Consider the following 27,983-nt stretch of genomic DNA (forward strand, 5'->3'; position numbering starts at 1 on the left):
TCTCCGCAACACCTCAAAGATCTAATCATTTACAAATTTCAAACGATATACCAATGACAACCTCCACACCGCGTCCCACAACCGTACAACCGATAGAATCGCTTGAGAATGTTTTCGAAACGACGGACGACTCGCTCGCAACGATTGTTCGAAATCAGTTACAGACATCGCAAGGACGAAAATCGTTGCAAGCTCAATTGGGCCCGCTTGGTCAAAAATTTGTCGGGGCTGTCCTGAGCGGTAACGGAGAGAGCGATGTAGACAATATATACGGTGTTCGTCTCGAGAAGAATGGAATGATGCTCGGTAATAAACATTTCGATGTGGATAACGAGGATAACATAATTATTGATAATGTGCGTTATGTCGGTACACCCGGTCTTTACGAATTGATCTTCAAGAAAATCCCCGACGATGACATCTACACAGATGATGATATGCAAAAGTACAAAAGCATATTGTTTGCTACAAACGTGCACAGACGCAATTACACCAAGAGCAGTCAATTACGGGGCAACAAGTACAAACACCTGATCGTACCGTTGATGTCGATCGAACCTACACCAAAAAAGAAGAAATCTGGAAAGGGATTACCTCACGCTATAACGTTAAATGATAACGAGATCGATTACGTACACTGGGACGATCCCAACGAGCTGGTAGATCGTTTGCGGTTGCTCGAAGCATCACGTCGAGCCGGTCACAACGCGCATGACAACGAAATGCTGTCAATTATCGAAGAACTTCGCGAGGTGGGTATTATTATAAATTAACTCGCGTATCTGCGAAACGAGTCAGTCGATCGATTGATGTCACTCATATCGTATCAAAATCAGAAACAATGAGTAATAACAAACGGCGAAGAGACGGTTACGAACGTTTAACAAACGACTTCGAGCGGTTCCTAAATCAAGAACGGACGGTTCAGGAACGGTTGTCGGATAGCTATCGAACGGTGCAGGATCGTTATCAAACAACTCGGGAACGATTGTCGGATGGTTATCGAACAGCTGTAAATCAGATCAGGAATAGTTACGAACGATTATCTAATCGATCGGTACCGGAAGACAAAGAACCACTGCTGAAAGACGGTAGAAAGCAGTAATAAACAACAATACAAAAGCGTAACAAACGTGAAAGAACGGCAACGGAACAGAAAAAAAAACAGGAAAAAAACAGGAACGGAACAGGAAATAACGGGTACAGAACGGGTACGAAACGGGAAAGAAGGGGAACGGAATAGGAAATAACGGGTACAGAACGGGTACAGAACGGGCATAAAACGGAAACGGAACGGGAAAAAACAGAAACGGAACAGGAAATAACGGGTACAGAACGGGTAAAGAACGGAAACGGAACGGGAAAAAACGGGTACAGAACGGGTAAAGAACGGCAACGGAACAGGGAAAAAACAGGAAAAAAACAGGAACGGAACAGGAAATAACGGGTACAGAACGGGTACGAAACGGGAAAGAACGGAAACGGAACAGAAAATAACGGGTACAGAACGGGTAAAGAACGGCAACGGAACAGGGAAAAAACAGGAAAAAAACAGGAACGGAACAGGAAATAACGGGTACAGAACGGGTACAAAACGGGAAAGAACGAAAACGGAACAGGAAATAACGGGTACAGAACGGATAAAGAACGGAAACAGAACGGGCAAAAACGGGAACGGAACAGGAAATAACGGGTACAGAACGGAAACGGAACAAAACGTGAACGGAACAGGAAATAACGGGTACAGAACGGATACAGAACGGGAACGGAACGGGTGCGTTATTACTTGATCAATAATAAAGTATAAAACATGAGACCGTCGAAATCAAATATTAGTTCCGAAAGGCAACGACTCGTCGAGGAACTGCATGCTCCAGCGAGAAGAAATTTTCCACGAAGACGCGTCATAGTTCGGGGCTATGACGATCTATGGCAGGCCGATATCGTTGAGATGATTCCATACTCACGTTTTAACAGGGGCTGTCACTACATACTCACCGTCATCGATGTGTTGAGCAAGCACGCGTGGGCCGTTCCGCTCAAGAGCAAGGGTGGAAGCGAGACGGCCGACGCTATCTCTGAAATAATTCAAGAGAGCGGAAGATGTCCGAAAAACTTGCAAACCGATAAAGGAAAGGAATTTTACAACACTAATGTGCAGAAAATACTTAAAAAACACGACATTAATCATTATTCCTTGTACTCGGTAATGAAGGCATCGGTCGTCGAACGGTTTAACCGTACGCTGAAAAACGACATGTGGAAGATGTTTACGCTCAACGGCAATTACAAGTGGATTGACCTGTTACCGGATCTCGTGTCAAATTACAACTCTCGGAAACACCGAACGATCGGTATGCGACCCGTTGACGTAACCCCTGCTGTGGCTGAAAGACTCTTGAATATGGTGTACAGCTCGATAAAGATTGCTGGTCGAGCGAAATTTAAAGTCGGTGACTCTGTACGCGTGAGTAAATTCAAGACGGTCTTTAAAAAGGGTTACACACCGAATTGGACAACTGAGGTGTTTAAAATTATTAAAGTACAACGTACCAATCCCGTAACTTATCTACTCGAGGATTATCGCGGAACATCTATAGTTGGAGCGTTCTACGAGCACGAGTTGCGTCGCGCAACTCACCCTGACGTATTTCTCGTGGAGAAAGTAATGCGCAGGAAGGGAGACAAGGTCTATGTAAAGTGGTTGGGATTCGATGGATCACACAATTCGTGGATACACAAAGACAATGTTATTTAAGCCATATAAAATTGTTTTTTTATTATAATCATATAAAAATACAATGTAATCATATAAAGATAAAATACATTTTTTAAATATATCAATAGCTTCTTTATTATCCCTTTCCAATACATTCTTCTTCTTATTACTAATACACGTTCTTGATATAAAATACATACTATAAGATGTCTATAATGCATAAAATATAATCCATAACGCATTGTTCTTAGTATTAATTCACACATTTTTTTTAAAAGGAAATAATACAAAATGCATATACTACGAAATATAATTTACAAAAGTATAAAAAAATACATAAAATGTAATATATGTGTATAATATAAAATACATGAAGCGCTAAATGTAAAATTATAAAATAAGTGTAAAATGTAAAATACGTAAAAAATGAACTATAAAATATATGAAACGCGAGATGTAATATTAACAAATATATGTAGAATATAAAATACATAATCGCAAAACTATAAAACAAAACTATAAAAAAACACAAAATGAGAAAATATAAAAGTATAATGTTACAAAGGTATTCGATAATGTCCCCACGGTAACGTCTCGACCGAATCAGGTACGAGATATCTCTTGTCGTCGTACAGACTTAGAGCAATTTTTGTTTCGGACACCGTGTATACTTCGTGCAGCTTAGATCTTATACACGACTGGCGACGCGTCATTTCGATCTCTTCGTGGAGACAGCGGGTATAATCATCAAACGTTATGGTTCGCGCTACTACGTTATTCTTGACACCTTTCGCTTTCTTAGTGTCCTTTTTTCCGTCCACTCTCAACGCATACATTTTTGCCCTGAGTCCGACAAACTCGGTCATTATCGCGCCATTGTTCTCATCTTTCATTAGACCCGGCACTTTCTTATTCTCGAGAGGTATACCGTATGCGTTGTCGACCGGATAATCGCTCGTGTCGAATCTATGAATGTCATGCTTCACGTTTTTGTAAATATCCTCGCATTTGACGTGATATATAAGACTGTCGGTATCTGTATACATAACTCTACATTTACTACGATATAGAGGCTGCATATACTCGTGGTGAAATTCGTATAGACATGTTTTAGAAATATCGAGGATACTCATGCCTACGTAAATCGGTTTATATAATTTCACCTCGAGATTACGCAGTTCAACGGCGATTAGATTCTCCGAAAAAATGCTACGGCTGTGAAAATTAGGTTTTGCAATCATTGCCTCAGCGCCGTACCGACCCTCCCATCTTGTTAATAATTTAACGTTAACGTGATTGCGTACGTTTTCCATTGTTTTTCCGAAAACTGCATTGTTCATTAATTTATATAAATTTTTTTCAAAATCGTTTTTAGCGCGCATTCTAAATTGTGTATTTAATTCTATGTAATCGCGAAGCCATGCAGATTGAGCGAATTGTAATATACGATGTATTTTTGTTACACGAAGACCGTGGCGCGTGCACTGCTGCAGATTGCAGTAGTGAATAACATAACGCTTCTTGTCATAGAGTGTTGCTAAAAGTTTATCCTGACGCGTACCGGGTGGTTTGTCACGCGTCGGGCAGAAGGGCAGGTCAGTGTGTGTGTCGTGAAGGTCCTGAGGATACTCGAGATCGACCTCGAGAATGTAACCCGTGGGTGAATCCGGAGCGATTGCGTCCACGTTAAAATTCGAAACGTCTTTGACCCATTGAAATTTGGTATAGGGTAACAGCTGACACATTGCCCAGCCGTACAAATTATTAACGTCAAAGTACATAAGGTACGACGATGGTTTCGACGGGTCGTACGACTGCATGTACTTATTGTTAGCCTGCGCGTATCTGCTGGAACATTGACTTAGACCGCCACGTATACCGCGTTCGATAAACATTACCATGTCAATGTCGGTAAGCAGTTCAAAAGTAACGTTGGTATATTTTAACATCGCATCCCACGTATATCCGGGGAGAGTGTAATAATGCGCGGGATCGAGACCGTAACTTTCGATACATTTATCGCGGAAATTTTCAAAAACGTCGGCTAACAACAATACATCCGTTTTTAAATACAGATCACTGTATTCACCCAGCGTTCGAACTGAGAACCGATGCCATACGTTGACAGCGTGTGCGTAATCGCTCTCGGATACTGTGTTAGAGGTCAGAGAACTGTAAAACGATTCGCGCGGTGGTAAACACGTGTCCTCTAATTTTTCGATGCGGTCAACGTACTCGTACGGAAATACACCCTTTCGAGTCAGTAAATTAAAATCCTCGTCGAATAAGTGTGCAAATTCAGACCAAACAATTTTTAATTTATCGGTGCTAAGATATGATGCTAATTTTTCGAGACTTGTGTTTAAAAATTTGTATGAATCTATGAACCGTAACTTTATGTGATTGTGGGGATCTAATTTATCAGCGGTACTTATAACATGTTTTGTGAAAGAAATATATTTTTCTTTCGTGATTGGAAGCACGTCGATATTTCCTTTAAATAATGTCGCTATTTTCTTAATAATAAAATGTGAGTCGTATCCGGATAAATTATGAAAGACCACCGGTATGTATGATACATTTCGATAAAATAAGTTGCAAGAAGAATGCGCGGGACCGCGGTAACGACCGGTCAGATGACAATGATCGCGCACCCGTTTATCATCCGGCTCAAATGGTTTTTCACAAATATGACAACGCGTTGCGCTACGATACACCTCCCATTGCTCTTTCGTTAAAGTTATCATGGGGACATTGGCGGATAAACGAACCTTAATATTATGCGCTAATTTTTCTAATTGCTTGGCGAACCATGACACGCAATCGGGATCGCGACGAAACTGGTACGCGGATAAGGCGTCGTCGTACGAGCATCGCACGTAATATCCGATACTGATTACCTCGTGATGCTGGTATGTGTACGACGTTTGCTCCGTATCGTGTTGCGTCTTCCGCAGCACACATTCCAAGTCAGCGTAGACGACGAAGGGCACTCGCTCCTTATAGTTTACGCTGCGGAAGTTTAGCCACTTGTCCTTTTCAGAGGGCAATGTGATAGCGCAGTCGTTTATATTCCGACAGTCTACAGCGTGTGATTGCAACCTCTCACATGATTGAAAATAGTGCAAGCACCTGTAATAAAAAATTTTAATTACTTTTTGTAAAAGAACACGAGTGTATTTATTTTTATATAATATACATACCGATCGCAAATGTATACTTTTCCATTGTGTTTGCTCACTTGCGAGCTCACTAGGCGGGACAGATTCCTGATGCATGCAAAGTGACCCACGCTGTCTTCGCGCGAATCTTGCACATACAGAAGATTCGCGTGCTTCTCCCTTTTGTCGTTGGAAAGCCGCAGCGGAAGAATCTTTAGCATCGCCATTTCCTTTCTGATCTTGTAGACATTGACCGACACATCGTTGAGTCTCTCAAATTTCCCAATGTCCTTTAGTGTAACGAAAAACTCGATGTCGTCGAACTTTAAGACCGTCGTATAATGAGGGTACGACGATTCCCGATATGGATGTTCTTTAGCAGGGTGCAGAGCGGCGACCACTGACCACGCGAAGCACGCATTGTCCTTCGAATTAATGTTCACTACAGCTTTTTCCAAATTATTTCTCGCGGTAATGTCACGTAACACCCCGCGTGTAGAGGATTGTACTTGTTCACGTTTATAGTTAAATTTAATATACGCGACAAAGCCCACCCACTATCACGTTCTTGAAACTCCTCGAGCGACGCTAGTGTGGACTCGATGACGCACCGCTCGTACCACTCGTTCAAGTCTGACGTTTGAAATAGTTCACAATTTTTCGTAGTGATACTCTTGTTGGCGTGTTTTTCACCCGTTACGAACTCACCATTAAACGCGGTGTTCACTTTCACACTATCGTGTCTTTCTAGGGCGTCCCGCACATGCTCGAGCACTATACCACCGGCATCTTCGAGAAATTGCCGCGGCTCAATATAGTCTGCGTTAATTATTGCACCGGTCAGAACACGATTCTCGAACGCGGTATCTATTTCTCGCCATACGAGTCTCTTCGCGTTATCACTTGCGTAATTACCGCCGACGTGCACGAAACGTCTCTGCAGTCGCGTCTTTTCACCCTCGAGTCGCGCGATTCTAGCCACCAACGATTGTCTTTGTCCGACGGTGTGCCGAGGACGCTTGATGCGGCTAAGTTCCTCGAGCTGTTGTATACACTCGTCACATCGTTGTAACCACGCGAAACACTCGGCTAAGGTAGCGACTCCGTTTGCTTGCTCCAAGAGCTCACGTTCCTCTTGGTTGAAATTGTTCTCCATTTTTTATAATGTCTTTAGCACTGTTTTAAAACAATACCGTACAATCTTCAACAGGACACTTGCATGTAATTTCGTAGCACCTAATGCAGTATCGATATTTGTTTTGAATGTCAAAGTGCATTAGCTTGCTTTGTCTTTCACACACAATAAAAATACGCACCTCCATCTCTCGTTCAGACAGAACGTATTCGTCATCATCATTGTTTAAAAGATCAGAAAATTCGTGGTAAGTGCGCAACATTTTTTCCACGTTAGGATTTTCATAGCAAGTGTTACTCATTCCTGCTATCACTTCGATATACCTTCCAACACCTGCTGGTATCTCAATGAGATGAAAACAGTTTTCCTGAGTCTTTTGTACGATTTGTTTCGCTATATCGTATTCACTTTCATCGGTGTCAACCCAATTTAGTATTTCTTTATATAATTTTTGCTTTACATGATGAGGCCAGTCATACACAGGTTGATCATACACGTAAACTTCCTGTATTGCGATGCGTTTATGCATTCCGCGTATACCGAGTTCTCGATCACGTAGAAATTGCACTGGTGATATTTGCTGCACATACTTTTGTTTTTCAGAATCATCATTATTCTTAAGAACATAAATGACATCTTCTACATCAAATTCAACTCGTTCGTTAATGATATATTCATAATCCATATTGTATAATTTTATATTGAAAGTCTTTAATGTGTGCAAACTGGACACATATCACATGGAATCAACACAAACATAGGCTGTCTGCAATTTGAACAGTACTTGCCATACCTCCAGCCTACCGAACGCGTCAGTTATATGTTTGCGAAAAGCGTGCATTATGTTAAAATCAGTGTCCGCTATTCGCATTGTACATTCAGCACACGCTGAATAAGTACCACCTGTAGTATAATAAAAATATATAGCACAATGTCTTGTGCGTCCAGTTATCGCATTTACTTCCGCATGCGTCAAATGTTTCTTAATAGTGTCATTAAATTCTTCGCTGCAATCGCTTGTATAATCGCTGTCCTCAGATACAATTTCTTCGTCTTCATCAGCCATCACATTCTCAAAGTTAAAATCATCTATAACGTTCATTATGCCTGCTTCATCCATTTGAAGTAGATCATTCACAAAATGTTCATTGTTTACAAAGTTTTCCGGATCATTCACGTTATCATCACCATTATTATTTTCAATATTATTTACAATGTCTACCACATTATTCACATCGCCCGCGATATCTATAACCATTGCATCGTTCGCGACATCGATTACTTCCACGTTATTCAAATGGTTATCCATTTTTTTTTCGAGTCACGCATTATTCTGATTCTCTCGCGTCGCGGACCTCGCACCAACTGTGGTGTCGTACGCTTCCTAACTAAATTATATTTCGTCTATATCCCTTGTCTCAACCGAAGCATCGGTATTTGTTTATATCTGTGGAGCGTCAACGCGAGCTACGAGCGGCCGAGATATCGGCGCTAGACCGCGAGACGAAAAATGATGTGTTTAAAATCTTAAGAGTCGAGGTATCGGCGCTAAAGACGGTGCTGAGAACTCGTCTATATCCCTTGTCTCAACCGGAGCATCGGTATTTGTTTGCACTTGTGCAGGGACCGCGCGAATCTACGAGCAGCCGAGATACCGGCGCTAGACCAAGAGAAATGAAACGTTTACTTAAAAAATTTAGTAAACGTATATTCCATTTTTTAATTTCATATACCCTTTTTCCAAATGAAAAATATCGAGAGCAAGCGGGAGCGCGCAATGGACCGCGAGGAATAGAACGCGCGGGTGGGAGAGAGAGAGCGATGAACGCGAGTATTGCGAGGGATAGAGCGAGAGAAAGCGATATGGAATAAGCCGACAAAAGAGACGCTATAAGAATACACTAAATTATTATGCGCTATCGATATCCTCTGACGAGCGCATGCCACCCTTGTTTATAACACCTCATAAGTGTCTAAACGTCGTAAAGGGATCCCCCCACCCCACCCCCATCTTCACCGAATTCGTCACCATGCGCCTTCCCCCGCCCGCGTGACGTCATACCCCGCGCCGTAAAGTTCCCCCCGCACACCCGCTCCCCCTCGGAGTACCCGGCTCAGAACTCTCTTTTAAACACTACTGTCGTACGATAATTTTTGTGCGTTATGTCGCGATTGTTGGCACCGTGATTATGGATTCCTAATAATAGACAAAGATTGCTCGATTACTAACAGACAATACAGAAGAGGATTTAACGAGTTTGCGGTGTTGCGAAGTGATTAGTCGTTGTCGGTACCTCGTCGGGAATGAAACGTGAGCGATCGACGCTCTCTGTCAACATGATCGGGAACGATACGCGCGAGCGCGAGAAAATCGCGAAAGAGATTGAGAAAACGAGCGAATCGATTAAGAAACATCGCGCTTTGAAGACCAGTAGAATCAAGGAGAATATCGTGGCGAAGAGATACTTCGAGCCGCTGCAAAAGATCGTTGATAATTCTGATGTCCGCGCGATAAAAGACAAACCGCGTGTCGATGACGTAAGCGTCGAAACGTCGTTCACCCAGAAGGATGCGATACAGAATAAGATACAGAGAAAACGAAAAGACACTCTGGACCGTGCGTTAAATGAATCAAACAAATGGATGCGGTAAACATCACACGACGCAACAATGAATTTACTGTCGCCGTCGGTGCAGCAGACGTCAAACGACGCAATGAATATATCGTTGCCATCGGTGCAACATACGTCTAACGACGTGATAGATCCGTTAGCGATAACGTCCACACCGCATACGGTAGTTGTACAATCAACGATTGGAACTCCAAAACGGTTGAACAAGGCTCTCGAGACCGTTTTTGAATTTGCAGATGATTCGTTCGCGACAACTGTTCGAAATCGATTACAAACGCCGAATGGTCTAAAAACGTTATCCCAGCACTTGAGGTCGTTGAGTCAAAAGTTCATCGGAGATTTCTCAGCGGTCATAGTGAAAAAGAGAATATTATGTATACCGTGTACGGCGTTCGTTTAGACAAGAATAGTATGAGCTGGGTAATAAAACGATGTCAACAGTAGTGATCACGTAATTGTTGGTAATGTAAAATACGTTGGTATTCACGGTCTTTATGAGTTGATCTTTAAGAGATATCCCGATGATTCAGTCTACACGGAAAACGATAAACGAAAGTATAAAGTTATATTGTTAGCTACAAACGCGCATAAACGTAATTACGTTACGCATGGCCGATTATTAGCCAACGTAGGTATATAAGTATAAATATTTAATTGCGCCGTTATTAAGATATGATTTCACGATCGGAAAGAGATCACCTCGCGCTATGACACTAAATGACGCGATCGATTACGCGCACTGGGACGATCCCCACTGGCTGAGATTCGATGAATTGCACAATTCATGGATACACAAAGACAATGTTATTTAATCCGTATAAAAATTATTTTTTATTATAAACTGTAACCGTGCTCGCGAGCAACGGCCAACTTCGCTTCCATCCCTGGTCACGGCCCTGCGCCGCCCGGTTGTCGGGGCGACTGAATTCTCGTATTCTCACTACCAATCGAACTTGAGCGCCAAGTACGTTGAGCGTACTACTCTGTCTATGCCAAACAGCAAATTAACGTTACGCCATTAAAGTCACGGAAAAGACGGAGGCTCGTCAGGCGACCGGGACGTCAGCGGCTCCGATAGCCAGCTACTCAGCCCTAAAAATGGTAGAGGGGGAGATTCGGTGCGGGCGGATGAAATCGGGAAGGCGAGAGAGCCATCAACCACGACAACGTTAGTTAAACAATGAAATTAACGAGTATATTTAATAATGAACGATACAAATTCTTAAGGCTCTGTCGAGCGGCGGCTATCATTCGCGCGCGCTACAAACAGGTGATCACTTTGAATTAAATTCCGCGAACACGGGACAATTATCGGAAGAATTATTTTACGTGCGCGGAAATTCTCCGGCTTGTCTACGCTTTACCATGCGTCGTTAGTGGACGCCGAACTCCCGGTAGAATAACGGTTTTGCCAAGGGCGATCGGGGCGAATGATATATGGAAGCCCGCACAACACGCGACGAATTCATGCTCCTTCGGATGTTACAAGATCCCCCGAACAAAGCGCGCGATAATTATTACTAGCTAGCCGACGAGGCGATAAAAGACAAATACATTTATTTTGACGAGAATGCAATACGTTAAGATTCCCAACATGCCTGCAATAAAAATGCAGTAAATTTTACAAGATTACAAATGCGCGACAATTCACAATACAATTAACGACAATGACTCAGCTGCGGATCGGGATGCACACGCAACGTAATTATACGAGGAGAACAGCACGTAGCGAATTCACGCAGGCGCGATCAAGCGAGGCAATGATGCTCTAATAAATTCGCGAGCTCTTGAATGCTGAAAGGATATCGCAAGATACTCGTAATTTTCTCGCGGCTTGCCTGACCGCAAAATCGGAGGTTTTACAATATATGACGCTCGTCTCACCAAGTCGCCTCTCTCTCGTCAGCCTCGTCTGGGTCGGGATGTCTCCGCCTCCTGCGTCCTCTTACAAAATGTCGCAGCTTGGGATCCGGATCGCACCATACACTACAACTTCCGCAGAGTGATTGATCCTTCTGCGGAGGCCGTTCGGCGACGCGCCCCACCTTGCTTCTGATAAGCCAGGCCCTTATTGGCCGCGATTTTCCAAATTTGACTTGCGCGCAACGCGCGAAATCTGTTGCTGCTACTTGCTGGTTGATCCAAGGCGCGGTGATCGATATCTCGGGGCCCGCGCACGGGAATTTTCGCGCTATCTCCTGGGCGCAGTTTCCTGTCTTTCAGCCGGGCGCTTCCTCCGGAGGCGAAGGATTCGCCCGGCAGAGATACAGGAAACTGCCGCAGAGGAGAGCGCAAAAGTTTCCGTGCACGGGGCTCAAAAGTATCGATCACCGCGCTTGGATCAACCAGCAAGTAGCGGCAACGCATGTCGCGCGTTACACGCAAGTCAAATTTGGAAAATCGCGGCCAATAAGAGCCCGGCTTATCAGAGGCAAGGTAAGGCACGTCGCCGAGCGGTCCCTGCAGGATCCAGGATCAATTATTAGAGCTGCGGAAGTCGTTGCCTGTATGTTCCGAATCCCGAGCAATCAAAGAGTGTAAGAGGACGCAGGAGCCAAAAATCTTTTGACCCGGACGACACTTACGACGAGGAAGCGACTTGGTAAGACGAGCGTCACTGCGATTTTGTAATGCCGCAGATTTTGTGGTTGGGCGAGTCGCGAGAAGATTACGAGTTTATTGCGGTGTCAGTATTCAAGTAGAGTCACAAGCTCGCGAATTTATTAGAGTATCGTTGCCTCGCCTGATCGCGTCCGCCTGCGTGAATTCGCTGCGTGCTGTTCTTTCCGTAAAGTTACGTTGCGTGTGCGTCCCAATCTGCAGCCGAGTCATTGTGTCATTAATCGTATTGTAAATCGTCGCGCATTTGCAAGTGAACGCGCTATTATGAATAATGAGAAAATTATGAATAACTTGCTGTTTTTTCCTACCTTTTTACAATATTTTAGTGACATCCTATGTCGTTAGCGTATGCGGATGACATGGTTTTATTAGCGAAAAATAGAGTAGGTTTAATGGATATGATGGATACGCTTAGGAGATTTCTAAAGGATAAAGGTTTAGAACTTAATATAGATAAAACAAAGGTTATGATATTTAATAGAAATGGGAAGGAAAAGGTTGGTAAATGGTTATGGGAAGGTAGGGAATTAGAAGAGGTTAGTTCTTTTAAATACTTAGGTTTTGTCTTTAATAGAAAGGGGAATTATAGAAACCATAAAAGATTTGAGTATTAAGAGTAGACTGGGTGCGAATAGGGTATGGGGTTTAGGAGAAAAAATTTGTAAAAACGATTTTAGTAGAAGATGGATGTTATTTTGTTACTTGATTAAAAGTGTTATGTCTTACGGGGTAGAAATTTGAGGATGGGAGGAAAAAAAAGAATTAGAAAAGGTAATGTTAGATTATGTTAAATGGATTTATAACTTAGATTTTTGTACGCCAAGGTATATTATGATGTTAGAGTTGGGCTTAGATAAATTAAGAATTAAATGGGGTATAAGGGTTAGAAGGTTTGAGGAAAAAATTAAAGCTATGGAGGATTACAGATGGGTCAAACTATGTTGGAATGAGAAAAGAAAATTTGGATGGAAGGATCTATACGGGAAAGAGAGAGAAAAATATTATAATAGGAATGGATGGAGTTCGCAAGCTTTAGAGAATTTAGAGGGCGATGCAGCTAGGAGATTTGTTAAGGAGTTAGAAGTTAGAGACAAGGATGTACAGGTACAGGAATTGGAAAATAAATTGAGCGGGGCGAGATATAACACGAGGTATTCGGTAATTCTGGATAGGAAAGTGCGGAAACCAAGGTATTTAAGTAAGAAATGCGTAGATAGCGGTAGAAATTGTATAGGAATAAGAGTTTTAGCTAGATTTAGATGCGGCAATATGGAAGAAAACAATAAATATTGGTTAAGCGAAGTAGATAGAGAATGCGTATTCTGTTGCAAAGGTAAAGATAATTTAACTCATTTTGTAGAAGAGTGTGAGATTACGAGGTCGTGGTTCAAAGTTTTAGGTAGAAATAGGAGAGAAAAAATAGAAAAGTTACTTAGTGATGATTTCGATGATGTGAAAAAGGTTTTGTTAAAATTTTGGTATGAAAAGAAAAAAGCGTTTAAAGAAAAGAATAGGTAATGTATTAGGTACTGAATTTGTGTAATATCTAAAAATCGATTGTCAGCAATTTTTAAAGCAGAATTGGCATTCAATTCAGTATTTCTATAGTTCTTTCATTTTCTAATATTTTCATACTTGTAGGACATTTAATTTTAGTTTTCTTCTTAACAATATTAATAATTTTTGTTGTATCTATGTACGAAGTGTGTGGCATATCGCATTTTTCAGCAAAAGCGGCTTCATCACATTCCACATTTTTATTTTCTTCCGAAGTTTCGATCTCTGCTGTACGTAATAAAGCCAGTAATGGTGAAAAGTTTTCTTTGTCTTCTTCATAATTAGCTGATACAGAATGTTTAGACGTCAGATTACAAGTTAATATCGCTTTAAATGACGTGCCAAATAAGTATGGCGTAGGATTTGTATTTTCACGTCCATAATTTGACTAAATAAATTTTCAATGGGATCTTGATTTAAATATTTTAAATTGAGTGTGACAAATCCGCTTGTCTGTAGTATTTGCCGTAAACATTTCACTCTTTGTACAGTTTTTTCTCCAGTTTATCAAACACTTAAGCTTATTTTTTGTTAAAGTTTTGTAACTTGTTTTCTCCACAAATTCCTTTTTTTTTTAACTTCTGTAATGCTTGTATCAAAAATTTTAGATGTCCGCTACTTTTCGTGATAATGCTGCTGAGTCCTTGATCATTACGTCCATTAAAAGAGTCAAACAAATCGTCAAAAAAGAACAAGGCTTCTGCAGTTGCAGCAGCATTTTTTGATAAATGTATAGTTTCATTGCCTGTTTCTATAACATCTAAGAAAAACATAATAGTTTATGGATATTATAGTTTATAACAAAGGTAAGTATAACAATGGTTGGTATAAGTACTGTTTTATATAATTATTTTATTTTCTTTATTTAAAATAAGAATCATGTTAATAAAATCTGCCACACTATGACTAAGAATTTGCGTTGCATATTTGACTTTTATTTTGGGAATTAAGTGCTGAAAAATATGATTATCTGTTAATTTTTTTAATCTTCGCCGATGTCGAAAACACCTTTGATCAATTGCGTATGCTGTCATTATGTCGTCCCAAGTAGCACATTTGCCTTCATGCTCTGAATATTTAACATTGTTATCTAAAAGTAAATTTTTATTTACACACACACACACACACACACACACAAGATTGTTACGCACATTTTTCTGTAAATGTACATAATCATAAAGGCACAATACAGTCCTGTCCTACATGAAATGTATTTTCTATCGGTAGAGTTCCTAAAAAAAGTAATTAGTTTTGTATTATACATAAATTACAATTAATAAATTGTGTGTGTGTGTGTGTATGTGTGTGTGTGTAAATACTCACTATTTATCGTAAATGTTGTGCACGTATTTGTTGAATTAACATATTTATTGCCGCTATATTTGATCCTCCTTGGTCGCATACAGTGGTTATTGGCTTGAAACCACATTTTTGGAGACATTCAACTCATTCCTTTATACATCTGAACAATTGGATAGATGTTATTGTGCTATTGCAGAAACCATACCCAACAGGCGTTTTATGGAGACCAGATGCTAGATACCTGATGTAACAATAGCATGATCTGCAAATCTTCGTGTTCGCCTCGTTCCCTAATCTTCAAATCTAACGATTTTATCAGTTTTAACGCCATATTTAAGAGATGGCTGTATAGTTATTTCATCCCAAGCAAGTCCCACAATATACAAGTCTTTCACATCTAACTCTTTTGCACTTAAAGTCAGATATTTTCGCATAATATTACTACATCCAGTATCAATTAAAATACGATTTATTTGTGTGTTTAAAGGTGTATGAAGGACATAAGAGGTATTTGGATATATAGTTATAGGATGAACGGGATCTACGATATATGCCTAAACAAAATTTATCACACATTTTATCTTCTACTGTGTTCGTTTCGCCTGTGTAGAAAATGCATAAAAAATATAATATATAAAGTATAACAAGCATAATAAGCATAATAAACATAATAAAGAATAAATATATAGTATGTATAAAGCAAAATGTAAAAAATGGAAAATAATGTCAGTATATATACATATATATGAAGTTGACATGTTTTAAAGTTTTTTTCACTCAATTACGCATTTGTCGAGGAAAACTCGCACTCAGGTCGCGGCAGCTGTGCCCACGGAGACAAGCGCCATGGAAGTAATCTTGTTGGAGTTGCAGTAATTGCACGAGGAGCAGAAACGGGAGCGGCAGGAACAACAAACTTTCCGTGTGGAGATCGAGGCCCGTTTCCTGGAGCGAGAGGCGGCTCTGAAGCGCCTGGAAGAACGGATCGACCGCACACAGCTAAGTCGCTCCGATAATATTTCCGCGAATGAGGTTCCGACAGATGTGGCGTGGGCGAATTTTTCGAACGTCTCTATTGACGCAAGCGGAGATCAAGCATCGAACGGTTTGAGAGTTAAACCCGATACATACGACGGAACAGTGTCGCTGCGAGAGTGCCTATCTCAATTTTCGTTCATTTTGCGTGCGAATAGTTGGGATGAGGCCGCTAAAACCATGGCACTGGCGCGTTCAGTTTTAGATGAGTTGAGCGCGGAAGATGGTGAATTAACGTTTTCGGAACATAAATCCGAATTGGAGTTACGTTTCGGTGAGAGTGAATTGGCGCAAAATTTCTATCTGCAATTTACTAATCGTAGACTGCTTCCGGGGGATTACGCCGCGTTGGGCGCAAATTTTGAACGTCTATCCCGAAAAGTTTATCCTGAAGGTACGCAAGAAATGCGCGACAAAGTCGCTTGTGCTCAATTTGTGGCCGCTCTGTTGGACGGCTTCGTGAAGCGGGCTCTTCAAGTAGAAGGAATATCCTCGCTTAGAATAGCAACTGAGCGAGCAAAGACTTTAAAATTTATTAATGAAAGCAATTTTACGCGAAATTTGGAGGAGCATGGGGGCGAGAATGAGGCTTGCCGTTCGGACGTAAAGAAAAATAAAATGGAAAAAGAAGAGCGTAGGGAGGGGGACGGAAAAAAATTAGGAAAGGAAAAGAATGCTGGTCCTGTGGGGAGATAAGACATTTTCGGGATGAATGTCCCAGAAATATTGAAAGTGCTTTTTAATTTTTCTCAGTAGAAAGGAATCTACTTTTTTTAAAAAAAGGGGGGAAATACATTCTTTTTTAGAGTTGCTGTTGTCTGTTTTGTGATATTTTGCAGAATTTGTTGATTAATTTGGAAACGCTCCGGCTAAAAAAAATTGACGCATGAAGCGGAAGTAAAAAAAAACATTTAAAGAAGACTGTCTCGCTCACGGTTTTCGACCGTTTCCTGTGAGTCTATGGGCGAATGTCGAAACGGGGACAGGGGTGCCCTTACAGGGCGTAAGCGGTCCACAGGAAGTTACCTCCCCCTTGCTTGAAGATGAAAAAGAAATGCACAAGATTCGATGCCGAAAGAAAGCTTCGCTGGAAGAGGAGTACACGGGCGGAAGAGGGAACTTGGTGCAGAAAATTCCGCGAGAGAGCCTGACCAGCTCTGTGCGGAGGGAGCAACCCCAAGGAGGGAACAAGCCCAAGGAAACCTCAGGGAATGGTTGTCTTGGTTGGACGTGGCCCGGAAACCTGTTGCAGCAGCTCAGGAATGGTAAGAAATCGTCCTGTAAGCCGAAGAGGCCTTTCAGAAGTTTTACGAAAACCTCTCTGATTGTCGGGACCACAATCTTGAAGAGGGAGGGCAGTGTTACGTGCGTCGCCCGGTATACTCCTCAGCCGCAACTCAGCTGTCCATATTGAACACACAGGATATAAATTTTGGACACGTTACAAATGTGCACCGTTCAGTTGTACACCGCGCATCTCTACACCGCATATCTGTACACAGTGCATCTCTACATCGCGCAATTCTACACCGAGCATCTCTATACCGTTCATAGGATAGCGACTTGGACGGCTGGATGCGGGAGGGAGGCCAAAAGTCTCCCTTGCATCACCCGTGTGTGTGTGTGTGTGTGTGTGTGTGTGTGTGTGTGTGTGCGCGCGCGCGCGCGAAAAGCATTCTCTGCATCACATGGGTTTGCGACTTTCCACGCAAAACGTGATGCTCGTAAAAATACGTATATAGACACGCGGTATAAAAATGCGCGGTGTAGAGATGCATGGTGTAGAAATGCGCGGTGTAGAAATGCACGATGTACAACTGAACAGTGTAGAGGTGCACGGTATAAAAATGCGCGGTGTAGAAATGCACTGTGTACAATTGCACGGTATAGAGATGCCCGGTGTAGAAATGCGCGGTGTAGAAATGCACGGTGTACAACTGAACGGTGTAGAGATACACAGTGTATAATTGAACGGTGTAGAGATGCACGGTGTAAATATGCGCGGTATAGAAATGTACGGTGTACAACTGAACGGTGTAGAGATGCACGATGTAGAGATTCGCCGTGTAGAGATGCGCGGTGTAAAAATGCGCGGTGTAGGACTTGGTTAAGTGGTGTAGATGCGAGCGGTTGTGTGTCGAAGAGCGGATGCGTGTAAGTTAGAATTGTTAAGTTATACCTGTAGTTTAGAATAGTCATTGTGTGGTAGACAGGTAGGAGAGATAGCAGGGAAGTCGAAGTATTGGAGGCAAGGCTATAGATTAAGGTAAAGAAAAAGGAAAACGCGATAAAGAGAAATAGGTTAGAAGGTTATGGCGCTTAGAAAAGAGATGGATAGGCAGAACAAGGATAGAGTGTTAAGAGGAGGTAAGGGATTGTTAGAAAATGGTCAGAGAAAGTTAACGTTAGACAACAGGAAACAAGAAAAGAAGGTTAGTTTCGTGAAGTCTACGGAGAAGTCTATGGATAGCAGGAGGGATTTAGATGAAATTAGAAGCGTGATCAGAAGAGGTTAGGATTATGTTAGAGAAATTCAAGAGGGAAATTAGACTGGAATTTAGTGAAGAAATAAAGATTATTAAAGCAGATTGGGAAAAAAGGGTAGATGAGATTGAAGAGAAATGCAGGGATTTAGATAAAAAGATTGATGGGATAAGAGAAATAGGTTATGGAGAGAGCAAGGAGGAAGGAGCTACGGGAGAAGTAGAGGGTTGTGGTAGTGAGTGAAGCGTGGCTTCAACTAGGAGGGGTACTTCTAGGATAAGCAAATGGATGTTATTTAATTATTTAGTTAAAAGTGTAATGTCATACGGAACAGAAATCTGGGGATGGGAGGAAAGTGAATAAAGTATTATTATTTGTTATTTTTTATGAATGCACGGTGCAGAAATTCACGGTATACAACTGAACGGTAGAGATGCACAGTGTAGAAATGCACGGTGTACAACTGAACGGTGTACATTTTTATCGTGTCCAAAATTTATGCCTGTGTGTCCAAAAGTTACTTTGTCCATAATTTCTGTGTCTAAATAAACCGTGTCCATTTGAATTATACATTATTTTGTATCCATTTGCAATGTGTCCATGTGCACTGTGACCAATTGTACTATGTCCAAATGAAGGCCACTCGCCGTTGGCTCGGATCGTCGACGTGCATCCCGGCGACGATGGGCAAATTCGCGTGGTCACCGTTCGGACCGCAAGACGCTTAAGAGGCCCGTCGTCAAACTCATACACTTGCCCGATGTTGATGCCAAAAGGCTTCCCGACTAAACCGATTTCATTTCCGCGTAAATGTTGTAACAATTGACCGTCACTATAAACCTAACATCCATCAAGTAATAACCATTCTCACAGAAAATTTACACGCGCGCTTGATTTTCTTAGCTATAGCTAACGAGGCAGGCGGCATGTTTAAAACCGCATGAAAACTTCTTATATTCGTCGAGATGTTCGTACGTAGCGAGACGAGAAATTTTAACGAACGTGTCGTGAGCACGCAGAGGATAATCGTTCAACAAATGTCAATAGCAACAAACATTGCTCGTTTGTATGCAAACAGGACATTCGTCGGTTGGTTACCTCCCCAAAATTCCGTTGAGGAAGATCGACCTCGACGGCATAAGAGACGCGCGCTTCAGCGGAGCGTGCTAGTTGCCTCTCGTCCGACTTACGCTAACGTGCCGTATACGATTCGTTGCCTTTTGACTTTCGCGTTGACACTTAGAGATATTCCGCGATCTCTGGGTAATCTCTCATTCTCCGGTCACGAACGGCTACGGCGTAGCCTTCGCGCACTTGCGCACGCGACTAAAGTAATTTGTATATTACTGATTATTAAATAGAATTAGTTTAGTAAATCTACTTCGGAGATAGCTATCTTTTGCAGACATTTTCTTGGCTTCATGAAATAATCGAACATTAATATATAATTCTATTATATATTTATATAGTTGAGTGCGATGATTATCTAATGTACTTTGCGTAAGTACATAATTATCCATCATTTCATTTGACAATGGAATGCCTATTTTACTAAAAAATGTTATTAATTAACAGATGTTTAACATTACTTTTTAAAAATTGATTCGAATGTTGTTTAATTATTTTTTCTGATGTACTACAAATTGAACAGACATCCCTTGACGGTATTACATAAGGCCCTCGATTTTTAATAGCGGACAACAGTGGCATTTAAGTACCTATTAATTGATCTTTACACAGTTTTGCAAATTAACAAATTTATAAAGTTTGTAAGATATGAATCCTGCAATAAATTGAACAAAATTCTGGACATGTGGCTTAAATCCCACGATTTGACATATTTAAGGTTAAAATTAATTATTTCATCCAATCTTTCTGAATCTCCAGCGACATTTCAGATTTTTTAGACGAAATGTAACATACAAAATGTCTACCCCATCAAATAGGCAATTACCAGAATCAAATTCGCGTAGCTTATGACGAATTAACAAACGCTTATAAGCACTTTTAAGTTGTAAAACACTCGGATTATTATTAAATCCCCCACGACTCCTTATAGTACTAAAAAATGTTTTCAAATAGTCTTGAGATAATTTATATGTTAATAAATACGTTAATTGTTAATCCTTTTTTAAATAATGGAAATATATTTCTCAAACAAACAATAAAACCAAGAAAACTTGTTCGGTAATCGGCTCGCATTCACAAGCCTTGGAGTCCTTTCGCGAGGAACATAAGAGTGGACTGTATGAAAAATTACGCATAAAAAAACAAAAGGCACTTTATTGCGTCAATCAAAAGCGCACAAGCAAGAAGCATGCAAGCACACATGCAAGCGCACTAAACAAATAAACTGCCGGAAGACCGTACAATTATTCATAGGAGACACAATTATTCGTAAGAGAATCGACTTCTTCGTAGCAAGCGTGTACGTGAAGAGCAGAGCTTGCTTTTCCTGCCTCTCGTTCTAGCCGAAAATTCGCTCCCCCTCCCCACGGTCCGCAGCCCTAAGTAGTTGTAGAAGGCAACGGAGCTGGAGGAGAAGAGAGCCGAATCACTGACGTAGCGATCGTGGATGTATAAATGCGAACAAAACCCGTTTTACGATTAGTATTTAAAGTAGGTATGCCGTTTTCATTACATAATGAATTAATGTATTTTTCAAACATATTAGCGTGCATTTGTATAATTGAATAATTATCTTCTGTTAAAGGAATATTAAATTCACGTTTGGAAAATTTATTTTTGCAATTTAATATATCGTCTATATTATTAAATTACAAAAGTAGGCTGTCTCATAGCAGTCTTTAAACTTAGCTTTTACATGTTCATCGGGTAACTGCATTAAAAGAAATGATATATAAACACTTGTTACGTCCAGCTTTAGTAGATTTAACTTGATTATTTCGAAGAGACGCGGGTAAGGCAGGGAAGGACGTAACGCAACTTGCACAATTCCCGTAGGAACATATGTAAATAAAAAGGGTAGGTGCTTCGGGTTGAATGCACTTTTTTGTGACGCAGAATATGGGTCAACGTGTCTTTAAGCCCGTTATAATCCGTTTGTTATATAATTTGTTTGTAATAACAAATAATGATCTTAATACTGGCTAATATTATTAGTTATTTAGCGAAATCGGGAGGAGATGAAAGTTTTATAGTAATTCCTTGAGGGTAGCGTTTGAAGGGAGGAATAAGTTATAAAAGAAATCATTAGGGACTATGAAAGGATGATCGTAATAAGGGGTAAAGGCAGGAATAACATCAGTGGGACTAAGAGCAGATACGATAAAGAATAGGACTTCAGGGTCTATAGATTCTGGGACAAGGGCAAAATCTCGATGAAGCAGGATTGCAGGGTCAGTTTTCATCGGGAACTGTTCCAGTAATTCTATTAAAGAGCGTTGAGAACCATTGTAATGATAATAGCGGGGTCGGTGCGGTAGAGGAGGGTAATCGAGTAGGAACTCAATGTCGAGGGGGTGGTACTTCCTCTGGTTCAGGAGAACTAATAGAAGAATAGCGAGTTGAGAGAGGGGAAGGTGAAGAAAGTGCTGATTCTTTATTATTGCAATCCGAAACCGCGAATTGATGCTCGGATTCTTGAACGCTATGGGCAGAATCCGCGCTCCGGAACGGCCGGTCGGACTCTCGAGCGGTAGGATCGGAATCCGCGAACCGGGACGCTCGGCCGGACTCTCGAATACCAGGCTCGAAATCCGCGACTCCCGCCGGAGGTGAAGAGGACGTGATGTGTGTTCGGTCCCAGCGTCCGAATAACCGCGAGCCCGCCTAATCGCCCGTTTCCGTGACCGTTTCAGGTTCGACCGATTACGGTGGAAGAATTTATTTTCCACTATAAATTTAATTTTTATATAACGCAATAAAAAAATAGAAGCCGGTAAGAAATTATGTTTAGGGACTTACTACTTGACGAGTCGGCGAGGTTTGATGAAGAGAAGCCTTCATTTGTGCACAGTACAATTGGACACGTTGCAATTGCCCACCGTGCTATTAGACACGAAACATTGCACACCGTTCAATTGCGTACCGTTCAAGTGCGCACAGTTCGATTGGACACCGTTCGATTGGACACCGCTCGATTGGACACCGTTCGATTGGGCACCGTACGATGGCGCGCCGTTCGATTGCACACCGTTCAGTTACACACCGTTTAGTTGCACACCGTTCAATTGCACACTGTTTAATTGCACACCATTCACTTGCGCACCGTTCAATTGCACACCATTTAAGTCACAAACCTATGTGGTACAGTGAATGCTTTACACACACTCACACACACGGGGGTGCAAGGGGGGCCCTCCTTTTGCACCCACCCCGTCCGAGTCTCTAACCCATGTACACATTGCAAATGCAGCCATAATGTATGAATATTTAATATGCGTTTGATCGAATGGTGTGCAATCGAACGGTGTCCAATTGAACGGTGCGCAATGTTTCGTGTCTAATAGCATGGTGGACAATTGCAACGTGTCCAATTGTACTGTGCGCCACTGAACCTTTGATGAATCTCACAAGACTTCAGAATCGATGGGGGTCGAGTCGTCAGACTCAGAGTTGCAGGTGGAGGATGAATCGTTTGAAACCGGTCGCAGTCTCAGAGGAGTTAAAGTTTCACTAGTCACTTGAGTTCACTTGGTGTCAATTGTGCACTCTCACAAATATCTAACACCCGGACTCGGGGGCCCCGCCACTCGGTCGTCTAGGCTTCCCATTGACAATCCCTCGACAGCTGCTCCGTAATTTACAATTGGTCATTTTGACACACCACTCCACCCGCTCGCTGTTAATATCTAAGCCCTAAATTAAATTTAGCCGGAAAAGAAAAGGTCGCCGCCCCCCTCGAGGTAAGGCGTGGCCCTAAATAACCTTTCTCGGGCGGGCCATTCCCGCCCTTGTGACGGACGAAAAATGTCACGTCACAATATGTTTGTTTGTTAACTTATTTCCTGCTCTTAAATCTTTATCACTTTGAAATTTGTGTAATAGATGAATATGATCCCATTTAATTGTTTTTCCATTTCGGGTTAATATTTTCTTATCTCCTAGTGTATTTCTCATTAATTTTACCATATGACAAATATCTAAAAATACGAAACATTCTTCATTTGTTATTGGATTTGTAAAATACAGTTTAAAATTAAGTCCATACTAAAAAAAAAATTAGCACCTAAACAGGTACACATACCCCCTACAGCATGAAATATTGCTGCAACGTTGCAGAAATATTGCAATAGTGCATAATATAACCAATATTGCAGAAATATTGTAGCAATATTACAAATATAATATTCCCTAGCAAATGTTGCACAATATTGCAGCAATATTACAAATGTAATATTTCTTAGCAGATGTTGTGCAATATTGTAGCAATATTACAAATGTAATATTTCCTAACAGATATTGCACAATATTGTGGCAATATTATATTGCAACCGTGCAAAATTTATTTCCGTATAATCCGTATTTCTTAATCTAGAACTAACAATAAGTAATATTTTACATAGTTTTAAGGGACAAATAAAAAAATAGAGCAGGATATTTTTATTTTAAATTTTTATGTAAGATTAGAGCTAAAAGATACATAGATGTGCAACAAATTCTGTAATCACGACAGCGTTGCGTCCCATACTAGATTGAGTGAAGCAAGTCCAGAAGATGTTCACTCTGACTTATATATATAATACATTAATTAAACATGTGTGAACCATACATGCATGTGTAATTCTAGCATATAAATTGATCAGGATGGGCATTTTCTGGACTTGCTTCATTTTAATGCTTACTTAAATCTAGAATAGAACGATATTCGATATCCGTTGGTGTATGTTAATTTAATTAATTACTTTTTTAATTAATAATTTTTTTAATTATTGTGCCGTAACGGTATGACAATAAATTCATTTTCCGTTTTTCGTATAATACACATCTTACATATTATTTGATTAATTTAACCACCTGCAACATTTCCTTCATATTGCGCATTAACGTTTCAGAAATATTACAGAAATATTACAGAAATATTGCAGCAATATTGCTGAAATATTACAGAAATCTTACGGGGAATATTGCAGAAATATTGCAGACATATTGCACAATATTGTTTTGGAGCGGACATAGGAATATTGCTGCAATATTGCAGCAATATTTTCTGCAATATTCCAATCTTGCAAAATAATATTTCTGCAACGTTGCAGCAATATTTCATGCTGTAGGGGACTTAAATTAGAAAAAGCATCGTCAAAAGTTTCTGAATAAACAACACATTTACTATTATATTGTTACGCGCGCTGCCCTGGTATACTCTCCGGCCGCGAGTCAGCTGTCAAATCGGCGATGTTGATCGGCGGCGGCAGTCAGCTATCTGGAGCCGGGCAACGGAATTGACGGGAATCAACAAACAGTTGTTGAGAGGCATCGAGCCAGTTCGGTCGTTAATTGTAAACGCTTCTAATAAAGTCGTTCGTTTTGAGAGTTAAAAGAGTGTTCCTTCATTTCCGCGAGCGCGCGCGTAACAATATAATTCTTTTAATGCAAGTTTTAATAATATGGCTCGTTCTATCTTATTCAAACTATAAATTAAAAAGTATCCAAAAGGGATTTTCCAACTTTTATTTAAAGATACTGCCATGAACATTAAAGCGTATTTATCTTTAGGAAAGCAGTTATTATTATTTTGAAAATCTTCCAAAGTGCCAAAATCTACACAAATGTTAAATTTTGTCATAGATTATTTCTTCCCTTAGAAACATTTTATCTATTACTAGATTGACAATTGCGGGTTTATGTTCAGAATGCGATGCAATTGCTTCCAAAGCTTCTTTTGTGAAACCAGGTGATCGACAACTCGATATCATTGTCTAATTTTGGAAGGGTTTGAACGAAGATTATCCGATGCTTTTCTTACATACTTATAAGCCTTAAGCAAATAAAAATGTAATGTTAAGGCAAAACTTCGGATTTTTGGGGAATACTGTCTTTTCTTTTTCAACTTTCTACATATTACTTCTTTTTTTTTTAGGCATCACACTGTAAAAGAAAGGAAATATAAGTATATGTTATTATAAGTTAAACTTATTTTGTAAATACTTGTAACCGTGAATTTTCGAATACTATTGGCTACGGATAGCCGCGGGCAATTCAGGGTTCGGACGGCGGGCTGGTTAAGTGAATGACGGAAGCAAGAGATATGAGCTTAACACTATGATTTATTCAATATTCCTATTTAATATGTACAGGGTCCCTACTTTAATATATACAACTTATATCTAAGATCTCGCTATGCGAGGCGCGGGCGATTCGTTGTGGCGACGTGTGTCGCGGTGCGCATGTGCGCATAGAGTTTCGGTGCCGGATTGGCTGCGTACGGCGCGTCGATCGGCGGTAGCGGCCGGTCTTAATGACTACGGCGCTCGTGGCGGTATAATTTCGGTGCTGCGGTGCGAGGCGGCGCTCGTATCGGTCGCGGCGGTAGCCGGATTGGTTGCGGTGTTACGGTCGCGGCTGCGCGGTGCGGTGCGGCGCTTCCATTCGCCGAGTCGGTCGATGCGGCGCTACGATTGGTCGCGGCGGTGCGCGACTGCGCGGTGCGGCGCGGAGCTCGGCTCGGCAGCCACGGCGATCAGCTGTTGTTGTCGGCGAGAATCACCCGCGTGGATGATTCTTCGCGTCGTCGGTTTCCCCTCAATGCGGGGTCCCCGTGTGCGGTCGGGATCGGTAGCTCAGTGCGCCTACCGGGATCCGGATAACGAGCGGGGCGGTGGTCTGCCACTCACTGTGTGGCGCGAGGAAGCGCTCAGTGCGCGCTAGCGAAGGAAACCGGGTGCGAAGTTAAGTCGGCACTCAGTGCGTGCACTAGGAGTCTCAGTTCAGTACGCTGAGATGGATCGGTCAGCTCAGTACGCTAGACCGGGGAGATCTGTTCTCTTATCACCAGCGGAGAGCTTTTATAGCCCCCGTTTGGTGACAAGAGGAGCGGAGATGTGCGGGGAGACGAGATAAGCGGAGGGGACTACACGAGGTAGGAGGGTAACGACCTCGTATCTATATGCCTTAACGGTGGCGGAGGAACGGCTCGTTACACCTCCCCTCGGCAGACTCCGTCTCTATGTACAAAAATATGCTCTCTTTTATTTTCTAATATACCAGGACCCGTCGGGTTGGTGTTTCACCACGATGCGGTGTCCGAGGGCTTGGTGGCGGTAGCGGCGGCCTGGCGGTATTCGCTCCCACGGGATGGTCCGTAAGACGTCGCTGGGGATAGCGGATGACCCGGGGGCAGTGACGGTGACGGCGCGGACGGCGATGATGGTGGCGCTGGCGGAGGCTGGGTGAAGTACCCGGTCGGAGTAGGCGCCGGTGTCGGCGTTGGTTGCGGCCGGGTGAAGTACCCGAGCGATGCAGGTGGCGCAGGGTTCTAAATAATGCATTACTTTTTGTAATGCATTACGGTTTCATTAAAAATATTTTTTTAATAACTAATGCAAAGATCCTTAATTACGCATTACTTTCTTAATAAGTAATGCGATTTTTTTCATTACTCATTACTTTTTTAATAAGTAATGCGATTTTTTTATTACGCATTACTTTTGAAATAATTAATGCGATTTTTTTCATTGCGCATTACTTTTGAAATAAGTAATGCGATTTTTCCTATTACGCATTATTTTTTTAATAATTAATTCGGTATTAAAATATTTTGTAAACATTAACAATAATGCTAATCGTAAAAAACATTTTCGGGTATTTTTCATACATTTATTCAATATGAAATGATGAGCGTGCATCTGACTTAAACCGAATCAAAAATAAAACGTAACATAAAATTCAAATTATGTGGTCACGAATTGATAATATATTCAATATATATTAATTTTATAGATTTCATTTTATTCTAAAAATATATGTTTTTTATTTTTACTTTTATCACACATATTATAAATTAAATTACAAGTTTTGATTATTTAGACTCATATTTCAATTCATATGATTTAAATGTTAGAAATGGCATCGTAAGAGACAAATCACTAATTTAATATTAATTATATTATTCTTTTTTTTTCTTAATTTCACTTATTTGGATTTTGAAAAATAAAAAATATTTTATTTAAATTACGTTTTATCAAACACTATATATTTTAATAATACATAAACAAATTCACATTATACTTTAATTTATATTATATTCTTTTATTATATTACACATAAAAATGTTCTAAATGCAAGAAGAAAAATACCGTTAATATAATTCAACGGTATTTTTTTCCTGCATTTGCTTTTAATAATACTCGTTTCTCAAAATGCTCATCCGTAAG

The 27,983-nt window shown here is 41.0% G+C and overlaps 1 protein-coding gene across 1 annotated transcript; it reads right to left on the reverse strand.

Annotated features, from left to right (window-relative positions):
• Positions 1-3,276: 3,276 nt before the first annotated feature.
• On the reverse strand, positions 3,277-7,036 carry LOC118645798. Its single transcript, XM_036287507.1, has 3 exons — positions 6,439-7,036; positions 5,923-6,388; positions 3,277-5,851 (listed from the first exon to the last, which is right to left on the reverse strand). The coding sequence occupies exons 1-3, from the start codon at positions 7,034-7,036 to the stop codon at positions 3,277-3,279; spliced, it is 3,639 nt and encodes a 1,212-aa protein (XP_036143400.1).
• Positions 7,037-27,983: the final 20,947 nt, after the last annotated feature.

Source organism: Monomorium pharaonis, chromosome 5 (assembly GCF_013373865.1).
Source record: "Monomorium pharaonis isolate MP-MQ-018 chromosome 5, ASM1337386v2, whole genome shotgun sequence".
In the NCBI taxonomy this organism is placed as follows: domain Eukaryota; kingdom Metazoa; phylum Arthropoda; class Insecta; order Hymenoptera; family Formicidae; genus Monomorium; species Monomorium pharaonis.

Excerpts from the sequence above, each read along its gene's own strand:
- LOC118645798 (XM_036287507.1), bottom strand. The coding sequence starts at position 7,036 with ATGGAGAACAATTTCAACCAAGAGGAACGTGAGCTCTTGGAGCAAGCA. Across the intron at positions 6,389-6,438 it reads GGAGTTTCAAGAACGTGATA|TACAATCCTCTACACGCGGG; the intron begins GTGGGTGGGCTT and ends AACGTGAACAAG. Across the intron at positions 5,852-5,922 it reads AAAGTATACATTTGCGATCG|GTGCTTGCACTATTTTCAAT; the intron begins GTATGTATATTA and ends TTTTTATTACAG.